At 60.1% G+C, this 16,098-nt stretch overlaps 1 protein-coding gene across 6 annotated transcripts; it reads left to right on the top strand.

Moving 5' to 3' along the window:
* The first annotated feature begins 1,436 nt into the window (after positions 1–1,436).
* PDLIM2 (PDZ and LIM domain 2) lies at positions 1,437–15,598 on the top strand. 6 transcript variants are annotated; one of them, XM_078069518.1, is made up of 10 exons: positions 1,437–1,512; positions 4,028–4,122; positions 4,819–4,970; positions 7,798–7,867; positions 7,983–8,134; positions 8,295–8,373; positions 11,912–11,994; positions 12,243–12,388; positions 13,893–14,010; positions 15,020–15,598. In XM_078069518.1, the coding sequence occupies exons 2-10, from the start codon at positions 4,030–4,032 to the stop codon at positions 15,195–15,197; spliced, it is 1,071 nt and encodes a 356-aa protein (XP_077925644.1). In that variant the 5' UTR covers positions 1,437–1,512; positions 4,028–4,029; the 3' UTR covers positions 15,198–15,598. The 6 variants fall into 6 exon arrangements, with proteins under 6 accessions (XP_077925644.1, XP_035931043.1, XP_035931041.1 ...); XM_036075150.2 differs by lacking the exon at positions 1,437–1,512 and adding an exon at positions 2,408–2,564; XM_036075148.2 differs by lacking the exon at positions 1,437–1,512 and adding an exon at positions 2,416–2,579.
* Positions 15,599–16,098: the final 500 nt, after the last annotated feature.

Raw genomic sequence — 16,098 nt, 5'->3', positions numbered from 1 at the left:
AGAGGTGGTGGTGCCTAGTTCTGCCTGTGAATGACAGGGCCATAGCCTGGCCCCGGCAGTTTCCTTGAGCCTGGGTGTGGCCTGGGCCCCAGTGGTGGTTAAACAGCAGCTGGGAGAACAAGACCTATGTGCCCTCCGTCTCTTCCGTCCACCCCAGTCCTCACCACGATCTGCTTTTAAGTTGGCGGGTCCAGCCCATCTTGTGGAAATGACCATTCTTCAGGAACCCACTGGCCTGTTCCAGCTCCCCTGTCCCAGCTTCTTCCCATTCCCTGATGCCCTCAAAAAAGTTATCAGCGTTGATTGAGACTTCCTTTCCCTGGAGCAGAAACCAAATCCACACCCTCTGATGGAGCCCTGAAACCTCTGCAGCACACCAACACTACACCCTCGGGCTGCCTGCCATGACAGCCCTGCCTGCACAATGACCGCTTCTGTGTCTTGACCTGGTGGGAGGCAGGAGGGGAGGGGACAGGTCACGGGCCAAGGGGCGAGGGGGATCTGCGGGGTCGGAGTCGGAAAGCGCTGTAGGCCACTGGGGATGCTCATCCCATTGGAGAGGTGAGCTGAGTGATTGCCCAGGGCCGCAGAGTTGCTTAGAGCAGGACAGTACTCCTTTCTGGTCCACAGGGTCTTGCCCTTGGGTCAGTCGATTTTGTCTTGGTCTTGAGTTTTGTGAATGCACAACCCACAGAGCAGAAATCCTCCAGATTAACCTGTAGATGCTAGGGACGAGGGAAAAGTCAGGAGCACAAAGAGATGTAAAACAGAGGCTCTGCCACAAATTGGGGGTGAAGGAAGGGAAATGAATCTATTCAATCATTCAAACAATATTCATTTGACCTTTATTGAATGCCTACTCTGTGCCAGGCACTGGGCTAGGCTCTGGGGCTGGAGCAGTGAACTAGTCACCACCCTCCCTTGCCCTAAGAGGAAGCTGCATGCCAGTAGCTTTATATGGGAGGACAGTCTGCCCACAGGGGGCTAAGGTAGGCACTCTCCCCATTTTACCCATGGGGAAAGTGAGGAAATTACCCACGGTCACACACTAAGAGGCAGATCTGGCATTTGAGGCTAGGTCTGTGTGACCCCAAGGCTGTGCTTGCCCGTCCTGCAGTTTCCTGCTCCCTCAAGGGCTTCCAGTCTAGTTGGGTGGTAGAGCACCTGTGTCAGGCCAAGTGGCCACTCCAGGAGGCCCAGGACTGTTTGGTGGGAGAGAGGCTTACACACACCGAGGACAGAGGCCGTGGGAGGCTGGCTGCAGTACACTGGCTGGCAGTGCAGGGAGGATGAGACACAGGGCATAAGTAGGCGGGAGGAGTGGGGAGGGCACTCCTTGCAGAGGGAACTTGGAGGCAATGACTCATACCTGAGGCAGGCAAGTTACAGCTGTGCCCACAGGTGTGCTTCCCTGAAAACAGACCAGCCTGACGGAGTGCAAAGGGGAGACCAATGGGAGATGCCAGAGTCGGCTCTGGTGGGCCCTGACGTGTCCGGGTTGGGGATTGGCAGGTATGGTGCTGGGGAACCATTTGCCAGATGGTTCTGAGCTGGTGCCTGGGGCCTTTCCTCGGCTGCCCTCTCCCTCTCCCTAGAGCCTGGCTTCCAGGTGGTTGGCAGAAGGCTGGCCTCATGGGCAGCGAGGGCCCGTGGTGATTGCTGGGGCCGGCCCACCCCAGGCAGGGCAGCAGGGAGGGTGAGGGGAGGGCAGCCAGGAATGGAAAAGTATCAGCCCAGGAGAGTGCCCCGCGACCGCCAGCCAGGATTCCTTCCAGCTCCTGGCCCTCGAAGGTCGCCCTGAGCCGAGCAGCCTTGCGAGGCATCTCCAGCAGGGGCAGCTCTGCGCAGCCCCAAGAGCCCAGCAGCCCGCAGCCAGCGCCCGGGGAGCGCGCGGGCCGTTGGGGAACGGAGCTGAGGAGGGCGCGGGGGCGGCCCCGGCTCGGGATCTGTGGGTGTCGGGGCTGCATCCGCGCCAGCGGCGGAGTCGGAGCCGGGAGTGGGCGGAGGAGCCAGGCGGACCGCAGACAGGCCCAGCAGGCCCTCCCCCGCCCGGGCCCGGGGTGTGTGTGTGTGGGGGGGGGCGTTGCTCGAGGGCCTCTGTGAAGGCGGGTGGGCGCGGCCGGCCTGGGAGAGCTTCAGGGGGCGACAGCCTCGGCTGTCCGCGCAGTGGGGCTCGCGACCCGTCACCGGAACGCCTCCCCGGGCCTCCCGGAGCAGTCGGGAGAAGGGCACCTCGGGGAGGACGACCGCAGCCTCTAGGGGGCTCTAGGGAGAGAAGCCCCCGCGCACCCCAGCAGGGCGCGGGCCAGGTGGCAGCGCCGGGGCTGGGCTGCGCGGAGGAGGCGGCCTCCCGGGCCAGGGGCGGCGGCAGGGGCGGCCCCGGGATCACATGGGCGGAGGCAGGTCCTGGAGCCCCGGGCGGGCTCTCCCCAGAGTCGGGCAGACGGCGGCGGCGGCGGCGGCGGCGGCAGCGGCGGTGTCTCCTCACCTCCCTCCTTCCCTTCCCTCCCGGGTCTGGCCGCCCAGCCCGACGGGTTAGCGGGAGCCGGGTTAGCGGGAGCCAGGTGAGCGGGAGCCAGGTGAGCGCGCCCACCTGCGCACCGTCCGCACGGCCGGCGACCTTCCCGGCTCCGGGGACCTCGCAGCTCTGCGCGCCCGCGCCCCCTCTGCGCTGCTCTCGGCGCCTCGGCTCTTTCCTCCGCCCACGGCCCCAGTCCCTGCAGCCTCGCCTGGAGGCCGGTGCCCCCTGCGTGCTGGGCTTTCCTGATCCCGGGCTCTCCTCCTCCAGCACCCGGCCCGCGGGTACTTTGGCCTCGGAGCGTAGAAGGAGCCAGAACTGGGAGAGCCGGGCGGGCCGACGGGCTGGGCACGTCCCCGCGGCCTGGGGCGCGGAGTCCACCGGCCGGCTCAAAGGTCTGAGAATCCAAAGCCTCTGTGAACCGCCAGCGCCGGCGGGCAGGGACAGGGGCTAGGCCTGGGCAAAAGGCGAAGCCAAGGACCGGGGAGAGGGCAGACAGTTCTTCTTGCTTGGGCGCCCTCTCCCCAGGCTCTTAAACACGGGAAGTGGCCCTAGTGTCCTTGATAGATTCCCACAGCACTTGCAGTCTCTGGGCCTCCCCAGGGGCAGCCCCTGGGGTGGGTGCTGGGCAGGGGGGGTGGCCCAGGGCTGGCATTACAGCTTCCTGCCTGGGTTGGCTCCTGACTCCATAACTAGAGGCTCAGGAAATCCTACCAGGGCTGGGTCGGCAAGGACACTCCCTTGCCCAGCGGAGGGGGCCGCGGATGGGAGGCCTGCGGCCCCAGCTAGCAGGCAGCATCAGTCAGCTCGCCCTGCTAGCCATTGCCAGGGGGTGGGTGTGCCCAGCTTGGCAGATGAGCCCGTCCTTCTGGCTGGGGCTGTTCAGAGGGCAGCAGGCCCCTGGGGGAGGTGGGAAGCCTAGCCTTGCCTACCTGGACCGCATTGCCAGGGGCCAGGCAGGCAGCCCAGAGGCCCCTCTGAAGACCCTGGTCCGGTCCCCACCCAGCCAACTATTTGAACAGTCTGTGGTGGCATCACCCCCTTGTTTGCTGTCACTCCTGTTCCCAGAGTGGTGCCCTCCCCCAGAGTGGGGAGGAAGTACCTTGTGCAGTCAGTTTTGGGGACAGGAAGCAAGCACTGATGGGACTTAGCCTTGCCCGGGGCGGCCGGGGGGGGGGGCGGGGCAGGAAACGGCGACATCTCCTACCACCTCCAGCCCCTGCCCGCCTGGTCTCCATCCAGCAAGGCCCTGTGAGGCACCCTAACGGCCTGCCTTCTGGGAGCTGCGCTGCTGAAGACCGTGGCGGTGAAGGGGGAACTCAGAGTCATGGCTTCCCAGGGTGGGGGGAAGTGAAACCAGGGTGAGGGGTTGAAGGAGGGAGTTAGTCACTTCCTCTACCCTCCCCCTCCCCCCCTCCCCAGGCCCTAACTGGCTGCTCCCTGGACCTGTCATCTTCTCTCTTTTGCTTCTTCTACCACCTTACAGGGTCTCTGTCCCTTCTTCCTCAGATATGGCACTGACGGTGGATGTGGTGGGGCCAGGGCCCTGGGGCTTCCGGATCACTGGGGGCAGGGATTTCCACACGCCCATCATGGTGACCAAGGTAAGGGCTAGTTCCGGGAGCTAAGGAGGTACCCCCAGAGTTAGGGTCTACCCTGCCTACCTGGTCTCCACAGGTACCTTTCTTTTTTTATTCTGGAGTCAGAAGGCCTGCTTCTGCGAGTGTTAGCCTGGGGAGGACAGGGGCCCCATTGCCATGGGGATGTGGTGACCACTTCGGGAACAGACTTCTAGGGAGTGAAAGGGAGCTGGGCCAAGTACAGGGCCTGCTCTTTTCTCCTTGGTCACCAACCCTATACCTGCTGGCGGCCACTTGGGGGGGTTACTAGAACAGGAGCCCCAAGTCCTTGGTAGTGTCCTCTTGACCCAGGCCCAGGCCAGGGAGCATTCACGCGGCAGCTACCTGTATGGTGTGCTTTGCAAGGGCAGGGCTCTCTATCCAGAAGTATTTCCAAGCACAGCCCCTGAAATCCTGCCATTTCTTCAGGAGGCTCTGTGAGGGTTCCAGTGCTGGGGTGAGGGGCGTGGTTCCACTCCAGCTCTGGGAGGGGATTAGCTGATGAACTGGGCAGACACTGCTGGGCAGGGAGACAAAGGGGGACACGGGCCAGCCTGGTTCAAACCTGCTGCTGTGTTTCTTGGGCAGGACAGAGAGAAACCCCTATCCTCTATCCCTATAGGAATGTCATTGCTGTCTGAGCAGGCGTATCTCAGACCACTTGTTCCTCATCCCCTGCAGGTAACTGAGAGGGGCAAGGCTGAGGCTGCTGACCTCCGGCCTGGCGACATTATCCTGGCCATCAACGGGGAGAGTGCTGAGGGCATGCTTCATGCTGAGGCCCAGAGCAAGATCCGCCATAGCCCCTCACCCCTGCGGCTGCAGCTAGACCGGTAGGCCCCCCACCTCTGCTGGGCCTGCCAGCATTCTTCTCCCCTCTGCCAGCCTGCTGCATGGTGGCTGCCCTCACCCCCTGCCCTCAGCCCCAACCTGGCCTTCCTGGGCCTTTTTGGCTCATGTTTGAGAAGGTCCAGGCTCTGGAGCTGTAGCAGGATGGGCTGAGGGGTGTCCCTGTGCTGGCCGGGCATGCAGCCATGGGCAGGGCAGGCTGGCATCAACCACCTGGATGCCCGGGTTTGACTGGTTCCCAAGTGTGCAGGGTACAGGGTGTGGGTACGAAGTGGGTTGAAGAGGGGAAAGGTGTGCCTTAGGCTGGGTCTCCTGGGCCCCTGCCTCCAAGAGGGAATGGCCTTTGTTCAGATCCTGGGGGTGGTTTGAGGAGTTTAGGGGCAGCCCCCCATTGCCTCTCCGGGCTGTGCAGGTGAAGGCAGATTCCCAGGCTTGGGTTTTCAGCCAGGAGGCCTGGGTTGGGGGTGGGGGTGGGAACAGGTGGCTCCCTGGGGTGGAGCACCAACGTGAGTCACAGGGCAGGAATGCTGGGAGATCCCCCAGCCAGGAGAACCCTCTGGGCGGGCCTTGAACCTGAGTCAGCTACCTCCTGCCTCTCTGCCATCCCCTCCCCTCACTGGGGTCTCTCTGGGCCCTGGCTCCTTGCCCTCTCTTCACCCCCACCATCCCACAGTGCCATAGAAGCTGGCTCTCATGATGCTCTCATGGCCTTGGCTTCTTTAGTGACTCCCTCATGCCACTCAGGCTTGTGAGTGTTTGCAGGAGTGGGACCCAGAGGAGGAGGGTGGAGGGTACCTCAAGGCATCTGGGAAGGGAACCAAAATCTACAAGGGACTGCAGAGTGGGGTGGCGGAGGGGCAGGGGGCTGCTCACGCCATCACCTCCTGTAGGCTCCTCTTAGAGGGACCCAGTGCCATCAGGGAATGGGCCTGACCAAGTCCCTCCAGGTTTCCAGCTCCATGTTGGGCAGGTCAAGGTTCCCTGCCTCTTCTTTTTGTCTGGGCTGCTCCTAAACCCTCCCAGTCTCCTCTACAGGAGCACCCAGAAACTCTGGCAGGAAGCAGTGCTCTGGACTGGAGCCAAAGCCCAAGCTCCCTTCACTCTGGCCCCACACCCCTCCTTGGGGAGGCTGAGGCTGGTGTGGTGTGTGGTGACTGCAGTTCTTGTTGACCTCTCTAGAAGTGGCCAGAGATCCAGGAATGGTGTAGTGGGGTTGGGACATGGCAGGCTCTTTCTTCACCCTCAGCTAGTAGTCCCAGCCCTCCAAAGGCCTCCTGTTCAAGACTCCAGTGGGAAGGGCCTTGGGGGGGGTCCCCGGGGAGCTGAGGTGGGGGGCACCTCTTTTGCTGGCTACCTTGATGATTGGTGGGGAGCTGGGCCTGCTTGTTGCTTTGGCTCTCTAGGTCCTGCAGGATGGTGTGGGGGCGGGGGGAGACAGGCTCCACCCTTTGTTTTATGGAGGAGAAGCCTTCAGAAGGGACCGGGAATGACCCTCTCAAAGATATTCGAGCCATTAGCAGCAAAGCTGGTGGGGGACAGCCTCTGGCTGGGCAGAGGAGAGTGCGCAGCGGGCCTGGCCACTGTTGGACTTTAGGAAACTCCCTTTCTCTCTCTGGGCTTCAGTTTCTCCGTGCGTCAAAGATAAAGGATTATTTATATGAAATCAGCAATCTCCCCCAGAATCGATCTATAAACTGATGCTGACCAATGACAAAGTCTAGATGAAATGCCCAAAAAAAGAAGAAAAGAGAAAAAAGAAAAAGAAATAAAAAGAGGGGGGCGCCTGGATGGATCATTCATTAAGCGTCTGCCTTCGGCTCAGGTCATGATTCCAGGGTCCTGGGATCGAGCCCCAGATTGGGCTCTCCGCTCAGCGGGAGGCCTGCTTCTCCCACTCCCCCTGCTTGTGTTCCCTCTCTCGCTGTGTCTCTGTCAAATAGATAAATAAAATCTTTGAGAAAAAAAAAGAAAAAAAATAAAAAAAAGAAATAAAAAGAGGGGTGCCTGGCTGGCTCAGTTGGTGGAGCATATAAGACTTCATCCCTGGGTCTTGAGTTTGAGCCCCATGTTGAGCATAGAGATTACTTAAAAAAAAAAAGAGGGGCACCTGGGTGGCTCAGCTGGTTAAGTATCTGACTTTGGCTTAGGTCATGATCTCGGGGTCCTGGGATCAAGCCCCATGTCTGGGCTCCACACTGATCAAGAAGTCTGCTTCTCCCTTTCCCACTGCCCTACCCCCCAGCTCGTGCCCTTTCATGCTCTCTCAAGTAAATAAATGAAAAATCTTTTTTTTTTTTTTTAAAGATTTTAGTTATTTATTTGACAGAGAGAGACACAGTGAGAGAGGGAACACAAGCAGGGGGAGTGGCAGAGGGAGAAGCAGGTTTCCTGTGGAGCAGGGAGCCCGATGCGGGGCTTGATCCCAGAACCCTGGGATCATGACCTGAGCCAAAGGCAGACGCCCAACAACTGAGCCACCCAGGCGCCCCAAATAAATGAAAAATCTTAAAAAAAAAAAAAAAAAGACAGGGATACTGTGAATTTTTTAATAAAATTGAATTTATGAAATTGTGTCCATTCTTCATATTGATGCTAAACTGTCCATTCCTTTGAGAAATGATGGTGGATATTAATAATAATTGTTTGTTTTCAACTTGACCAAGTTGAAAGTTGACAACCTGATGTCCACATGTCTTGAACATTTTACGAGTCTTGAGAATCTGTTGTGGGAACAGCTGAAATCTGCAGCCCCTGTCAGGTGAGCGGGGTTCCTGGACTCCTGTCACCTGCCTCCCTCTGGCCTCTCCTCAGGTCCCGGGCTGCTTCCCCCAGGCAGACCAATGGGGAGAGCTCTGTGGAAGTGCTGGTGACTCGCTTCCAGGTAGGATGGTGCCTCCTGCTGGGAACTCCAGCACCCTGAATTGAGGGGAGCCCTGAGGGGCAGGGCCGGTAGGGGATGGGGATGGGTGCTCCCTTCCCGGCCCTTCTCTCCGCAGGGCTCCATGAGGACGCACGCGGACAGCCAGTCCTCCCTGTGGTCTTCCTGCTCCAGCCCCGCGTCCTCCAGCCCCCAGCCAGGCAGCCCCTTCTCTACCCTGTCCCCCAGCAGCCCGCATGCCCTCCCTGGAGAGGCCGTGGTCAGCCACAGGTGAGTGCGGGGAGCGGGGGGGCACGACGGCAACAGGGTCCAGAACAGGCCTCTCAGTCTCAGTAGCTGGGTTTAGGGGAGCCTGAGGGCACCCTCTGTGTCCCTGAGGCAGGCTGGGTGGGATGCCTGGCACACACACCGTCCGTTTCCCACATTTCAGTTTCCAGAGCCTGGCACACGCCCCGGGACCCACTGCTGCTGACCGCTTCTCCTACGGGGGCCGCCCTGGAAGCCGCCAGGTGAGATGCCTGGGGGGAGGAGAGAGCCTCCCATCCGGCCAGGGTGCCAGTGGCCCCCGTGGGGCTGCAGAGGGCGGGTCCCCCTGGGGCAGCCAGCACCTCCATCTCCAGCAACAAGCATACCCCTCCCCTGAGCCCGGAGGCCACTGTGTCTGCTGGTGGGCCATGCTTACTGTGCCCCAAGCCTGCCTGGCCAGTCCCAGGTGGCCTTCTACCTCCTGTCCTCCCACTCGCCACCTCCCCCCTCCTGCTAGCGTCCTCCCTTCCTGAGTGTTTCTCTTGGGCCAGGGCTGAAATAGTTTTGCTGCTGTTGTTGGGATGGTTCCCTTTGGCTCTGGCTGCATCTCTTGAACACATTCCTCCCCATTCCAAGCCCCATGCCCGCCCCCAACTCCCATCACCCCATCCCCCTTCCTCCTCCTCTGACTCAGCCCAGAGAACCACCAGTGGGACTGCGGTTCTGCCTCAAGTTGCACTTGGCTTACTTTCTGTCTGCCCTCCTCCCTGCCCTTCTACCCTGGACAACCTTCCACACCGCCCGCTGCCCCCCCCACCCCGCCAGGTCCCACTGTGAACTAGTGACAGCCCCCCCCCCTCCCCGCCTTGGTGGTATTTCTCCTCTCTAAGGGCAGGAGTGAGGAAGTGAGGGAGTGAGGCCGCCAACGATCCTGGGCCACAGCTGCTGGGGGCAGAGTTGCGGGGGGGGCATGTCCAGCCTTTGGGGTGAAGGGGATGAGGCCCAGCTGCTGGAATCCTACCTCCGGTTGATTTTGCATTCCAGAAAGCAGAGCCTTTGGAGATGGCTGGGGAAGGGCATTAGAAACTGGGCGCTCTGGGGAAGGAAGGAGAGGGCTCCTGTGGGGGCTGCACAGTACGGGTTCCCCAGTGACTCCTTGTGGGGCCCACTCAGTGGCCTGCTGGGCAATGTAGGCATAGAGATGCATTCGATAAGATCCCCGTCTTTAAAGAATTTAAAGTGTAGTTGGGGAGATAAGACAAGCATGTAAAGCAGTTTGGGAACAATTAAGAGCTAAACAGTGTGGTCTTAATTATGAAAGCAGGAGGCATTGTGGGAGGGGAAAGATGAGTGTGGGCCTGGTGGCCTGAGAAGGCTTTGTCAGGAATTTTGCCGGACGTCCGAGGTAGGACCGGGTAGGGTTTAGATTAGAGAATGATAAGCCAGGGAGATGGGAAAGCAGCGTACAAGCAAGACCTGGCATGTTTGGGCCTGGGTGGGGGTGGGGAGGGGCTCCTCTGGGAGATCTTTGGGCTGAGCCCAGCTGGGAGTGCGCCTGGCCCAGGGCATGGCTGGAGAGGGCCCATCCATCTTGGCCTTCTTCCTTGTGGTTCCCAAACTTGGGCAAAGGGGAGATGCTGGTGGCACGGGGAGTGGCTCCCAAGCCAGCAGCAACACCTCGGAACCTGGGAGAAATGCACATTCGCAGGTCCTAGCCTGGACCTCCTGAATCAGATGCAGGGGTGAGGGTGTGGAGCAGGGGCACAATCTGTGTTTTACGGAGCCCTTGGGGACATAATGCAAAGATTTGAGGACCACCCACGTAGTGTAAACAGGAGCCCTGGGCTGGGTGGCAGGGAGACTTGGGGTAGTCCCACCTCTACCATCTAACCTTGGGTAAGCCCCTCTTTCTCTCTCTGGACCTCACAGTCAGTCCCCATGCTCCGAGTTCCCTTCTTTGGCCTGAGGACCGTGGTCATTCCTTCAACAAACTTTCGCTGAGCAGTTGCTCTGTGTCAGGCACCCTTCTAGTCCCTGGGGATGCATTGGTGGATAAACAGAAATTCCTAACCCAGTGAAGCTTGCATTCTGGTCTCTGAATGAGGCTGTGGTCAGATGGTGTGGGAGTCACCAGATCCCACACCTCCCTCTTGGGAGCCACTGTGTACTTTTAGCACCTTAAAGGCTCTAAGAAGTCCCATGAGAAATATATTTAATTTTATTAATTTCCTAAACTTATTTAACTACAGAATTTCTCCTGGCATTCCCCCCCCCCCACACCTGCCACACACTTATTAACATCCCTGTGTTCACCAGAACACAGTTTGAGAGGTGTTGGCTACACATGAGCTCTTGGGGGGCAGGTGAGCCGCTTCTCTGGACTTGGGGGTGACAGGTTCCTTCTGCGAGGGCAGGTGTCCCTAGCTGACTGGAGGGAGGGAGGAGAAAGGCAGAGCTGCTCCCAGTGAGGGAGGTGAGCTCCTCTCCACCAGGGCACGGTGGTCTGGCAGGAGGAAGGGGGTTAGAGGTGGCTGTAGGTGAGGTGCCCCCACCCCGGTCTGCTGTGGCCGTGGCCTTGCTGCCGGCTCCTGAGCTGCAGGCACAGGACCCCACCAGCCTTTATGGGGCCCTTCTGGAAACTGGAAGCTGCCACCTCTGGGTAGGCCCATGCCTCGGTGAGCAGATGGGAAGTGAAGACAGCACCCCTCCCTCTGGCTGGCACGAGGACTTGGCTTGCAAAGAGAGCCGGGGTGGATTTGGGCCGCCCTCCCCGCTAGTCACTGCCCTGTTCCAGGCACAGCCCGGCCGCTGACGGCGCGAGGGCCGTGGTTCTTGAGTACCTGGTGCTGACGGCCCTTCTTGAGGAAAGCGTCTTACCGTCTGACAGCGGACCACGTGGCACCAAGAGCAAGAGGGATGTAGACTGGTGGAAGAAGAGTGAGGGTCGAGGGCTGTCTTTTCAAAACCCTCAAGTTTCTGTTTTTAGCTGAAAAATTCATGCAGTTTTATCATTTGACCCCGTACTTTGTCCCTGACTTTGACTCTTAAAATTGAGGGACTTTGGCCTTCCAGGGAACCGTGCCCTCAGCCCGGTGCACTGTGGCCTGTCTGGTTGTTCTGAGGTACCCTCTCCGTGGGGGCTGGCAATGGAGAGGAGGCAGGGTAGGAGGGGTGGGTGCACAGGTGCAGGCCAGAAGGTGGAGCACAGTGAGGTTGAAGGCGACATTTCCACATAGACAGCAAAGTGTAAAGAGCCCAAGATGGACAGTGCACCCCTGGAGAGGGGGCACTGCTGCTGGGCCGTGGGTCCAAAATGGGCCTGGACCCCCAAGACTCCCTGGGGCAGAACCAGACCTCCAGGGCAGCCAGGAGACCTGGGCCCTCTCAGGAGAGGAAGTGTGTGTAGGAGAGAGGTCCCTCGTGCAGCCCCAGCCCTGACCCTAAGAGGGGTCTTGGGCCCCTCACTCCATCCCTTGTGCTTCCTTCTCCTCACTGCGAAAGGATCTGCTTACTTCCTCTCTGCCCTTCTGCCCCTTGCCCCATCTCCTTGCAGAACCATTACACTTCCATAATGGGGGCTGGCCACTCTCCCCTTCTGGGACTGAGCAGGAGCAGTCCCTGGTACCCCGAGGGCAGGGCTGGGGTGGTGGCCCCCGCCCAGGGCCTGCTGGTCAGCGGGAGCTGGGAGCCCTCTGGTGTTGGGCCTGGGGAACAGCCGGGCTTGGCTCGGCGGCCCGGACAGCTGTGCAGGCCACAGGCTCGAGCCGCTGACTCCTCCCCTGGTGCCTCTCTGTCCCACAGGCCAGCCTCACCCGCGCCGGCGACTCGGCTGTGCTGGTGTTGCCGCCTTCCCCGGGTCGGCGTTCCTCCAGCCCCAGGCTCAGGTAGCAGTGGGCCCGGGAGGGTGGGGTGGAATCCGGGAGGGCCTGGGAGCTTAGGAGACAGACAGGCTTTCCAGAGAGGAGGGATGGGGGCGGCGGGGAGTGGGGGGGTCCCGGCTGCTTTAAGCCCAGTTGGCTGTCCTCTGAATCCCCCCCAGAATCCTTTCCCCTAGGGCACTCTTTCCCTGCACCCATGCTGGTCCTCATACCCAGGAGGGACCCTCACTCCTGGCTGCCTCCTGTCCCCGCAGTGTGGACTCAGAAGGGGGAAGCCACCTTCTGGAAGAGGACTCAGAAGTCTACAAGATGCTGCAGGAGAATCGTGAGGCGCGGGTCGCCCCCCGGCAATCCAGCTCCTTTTGGCTCTTGCAGGAAGCCCTGGAGGCTGAGGAGAGAGGTGAGCCCCTGGGGGGTTTGAGTGTAGGAAGTAGGTTATGGCAGGACACCCCTGACTGGACGTGATATTGAACTGGTATTTCTTAAGTGCTCATCACAGGAGTAGGCACCAAGGGGAAGTCCCTGCACTAAAGGAGCTTTCAATCTGGTAGGAGTTACAGGGGTGCACCCAGAGGTGCTGGCTGGGATCAGGAAAGTGTCAAGGGAATGATAAAGGTGGGGGGTAGGGCCTGTGGGGGCTGGGTCCCCAGGGAGGGCTTCATGGAGGAAGATGAATTTGACTCGACCCTTGAAGAAAGATCAAGACTTTAACCAACAGCCTTAAGATGGCGGCAGGGAGTTCGAGCCTCAGAGAGGGCACTGGGGAGGGGGGGTGGGGGGGGAGATGGTGGCGGGGAGCACCATGGCCTGCGGTGGCTGGCACCCGGAGGGCTTTGGTGTGGGAGCAAGAGAGTAGCGGGGCCTGGTCTTGGAGGTTGAGTCCTAGCTGTGGGGTTTCATGTGCCAGGCGGAGGAGTGCCCTAACCCAGGAGGGCCCGTTAAATAATGCCAGGCCGATGCTGGAGTGAGCAAGAAGAGAGATACGGGCTCTCGCCAGCCATTCAGTTGTTCATTCGACAGACATTTCCTGTGCTTGTCTGATGCGCCGTGGTGTGCCGAGTGCGGGGGCCGAGGGCAGTCGGCACCTGTCGGCCCTTGAGGAACTGTTGATCGGGGCGGACAGGCCTGCACAGCTGCCCTGGTGGTGGTCGGGGTGCAGTGGTGCTGTGTGTGTGTGTTGGGGGCACTGCCTAGTGCAGGGGAGGGGCGAGGAGGCCTGGCCTGGCAGTGGTCTCAGGGAGGCAGGCGATGGGACAGGCGGGAGCGCTGGGTCAACAGCCTCACCAGTACAATACCTGGTGGCCGGTTTCAACTCTGACATCAGCTCCTGGGGTGTTCACTGGGGTCAGGGGGCAGGGAGCAAATCCTGTCCCTCGTGACCCCGCGGCCTTGGTGGGCCCCCCGGACAGGGCCCAGGGAGAGGCAGTGGGGTGGGGGGAGCGCAGACAGCCCGTGACTTCACCGCGGGAGCCTTGGAGTCCTTGGCTGCCCAGTAACGGCGGTGTCGTTCCGAGGCTCACATGCAACAGTGCCCAGAAAAGCCCTTTGAAAACCGAGTAAAGGTATTGTGGGGCTGCTATTATCTATCATTGCTGTCTTCTAATTCATGTCATCTTGACTGGATCCCGAGGGGAAACGCCTGCTTGGTGGGGTGTGTGGACACAGCACAGACACTCCTCGGCTGCCGCAGCGTGGGCTACCTCGGCCTCGGCCAAGGAGCGGCCGCCATCACTCCCTTCGTCCCTTACCACCTACCTCACACCCGGTGGCCCCTTAGAGGTCGTGTGCAAGCGCGCCTTTCGGGCGTCTCCTCAGAGCTGTGCCAGAGGAGTGAGCGTGGCCTGCCCAGCTGCCGCCCCCGGGCCCCGCGCTCCAGTGTGTCTGTCTGCCCCCACCCCTCCCAGGTGGCACGCCTGCCTTCCTGCCCAGTCAGCTGAGCCCCCAGTCCTCCCTGCCCACCTCCAGGGCCCCGGCCACCCCGCCCAAGCTCCACACGTGTGAGAGGTGCAGCAGCAGCATTGTGTGAGTGTGGGCAGCCCGGGAGGCAGGCACGCCCCGGCAGGGCGGGGGCGGGGGGGGGTGCCCTCAGGAGGGCTCTGCGGAGAGCAACCAGTCAGGGCCCCTGGAGGGGGGGGCGTGCCGCGGTGCGGCTGTGGGAGGGGGTCATGTGCGGTATTTTCAGGCTTCTCACAGTGCCCTGCTGGCTTCTTCCCGCGGCATCTCCTCTTTCCTCATTTCTTTCGCCCTCGGAGGAGGAGGAAGAAATGCTACTGCTTCTGATTTCTCTCCAGTAATCTCAAAGCCTCTGGAGATCTGCCTCTAGATGAGGCATTTTCCTTCTGGAAAATGTTGCTCTTCCCTCCCCCCTTTGGAAAGGGATGGATTTTCCAGAGGTAGATTCATTTTTCTCCGTGGGTGGCATTAGAATGCAGCCGGATTCTCCGGCAAATCGCTGAAAGCCCACTCCCCCTGCCGTAGACGTCTTGCACGCAGTGCTAACGGTCAGATGACTCACTTGAGGCAAATCCCTTAGCGTCTGCGGGCTTTAGTGTCGCCTGCAGAATGGGGTACTCCCCGTGCCTGCTGTGCAGACGCGCATGGGGTGGTCCTCAAAGAGCAGCTGCGGAGCTCCCCGGGACCCGTCAGAGGGATTGCTGGCCCACACCCCAGAGCTTCCATTTTTCCAACTTGTCCCCAGGGAATGCGATGCTGTGGGTCCTTGTACCTGGGACCACTGCTCTATTAACAACCCAGAAAATTCAGGATGGAGTTTATCTGCCTTCGTGTAAAGGAGAAATGACTTTTTTTTTTTTAAATTAGAGGTCCTGGGGGTGGGGGTTGGGGGGTTATTGAAGCGAGAGCCCTGAAGGAAGGCTCGGGGGAGTCAGGGTCTGAAATTTGGGGATCTTCCCTGAATCTGGGCTGGGAACTAGGCTCCCTGGGAACGAGACGGGCGGCGGTCCTGCGGGTCGCCCCGCCTCCACGCAACCCCCCAGGCTGACGGCTCCGCCCTCTCCATCGCCCCCTGCAGGAACCACGCTGTACGCATCCAGGAGGGGCGCTACCGCCACCCGGGCTGCTACACCTGCGCAGACTGCGGGCTGAACCTGAAGATGCGCGGGCACTTCTGGGTGGGGGACGAGCTGTACTGTGAGAAGCATGCCCGCCAGCGCTACTCCTCGCCCCCCACCCTCAGCTCCCAGGCCTGAGCACCTGGCTGTGCTCTCAGCCCGCCCTCGACTCTGTGGACACCTCTGTGCCAGGGCCATGCCAATAGCAAGTTGGCATGGAAGGGTGGTGGTGGGTGGTGGGGCCCCTTCCTCCACGCTAGGTGCGGCCAGGGCCTGGGACCTGTCCTGGGCTGTGCGTGAGGACGGCTTCGCCGGCCCAGGCCTGTGCTAGATACTCTCACTTCCCCCTGCAGGACAGGCCGTGCACCAAAGTCGGCGGTGGGCACCGCACTGGATATCTTTGTGCAACAGGGGTTAAGCAGGTTGGGACACAGAGAGAAATATGTAGAAAGAGAGGGGTGGTCATAGGCGAAAGGTATTCACTCTGTAAAGTTTTCAACATATGAGCTCTATAAATATATATACATGGACAAAACAAAGTAGATCTTTCCTCTCCTTCCCTGCCCCGGCCCCTGGGGATGAGTTTCTCTCTACCACTGGGTAGAAAGTCTTTATTGACATGTTTTTTTCCCCCTTTATTTCCCCCCTTCCACCAACCCCTACTGAAGAGGCTTGTTTCTTTTAATGGAAGGTTGTGCTCTTTCTGGACACCCTCCCCTCTTTTTTAAAAAATATTTTATTTTTAAGTCTCTCTACATCTGATGTGGGGCTGGAACTTACAACCCCAAGATTAAGAGTTGCATGCTCCACTAATTGAGCTAGCCAGGCGCCCCTCCTGGACCCTTTTATCTATTTATTTGAAAGATTTTATTTATTTATGGGCACCTGGGTGGCTCAGTCGTTAAGCATCTGCCTTCGGCTCAGGTCATGATCCCAGGGTCCTGGGATCGAGCCCCGCATCAGGCTCTCTGCTCAGCGGGGAGCCTGCTTCTCCCTCTGCCTCTGCCCCTGCTCCTGCTTATGTGCCCTCTCTCTCTCT

This window comes from Halichoerus grypus, chromosome 3, assembly GCF_964656455.1.
Source record: "Halichoerus grypus chromosome 3, mHalGry1.hap1.1, whole genome shotgun sequence".
Classification (NCBI taxonomy): Eukaryota; Metazoa; Chordata; class Mammalia; order Carnivora; family Phocidae; genus Halichoerus; species Halichoerus grypus.
Note: the sequence above shows the minus strand (reverse complement) of the source record. Positions and strands in the feature narration are given on the sequence as shown.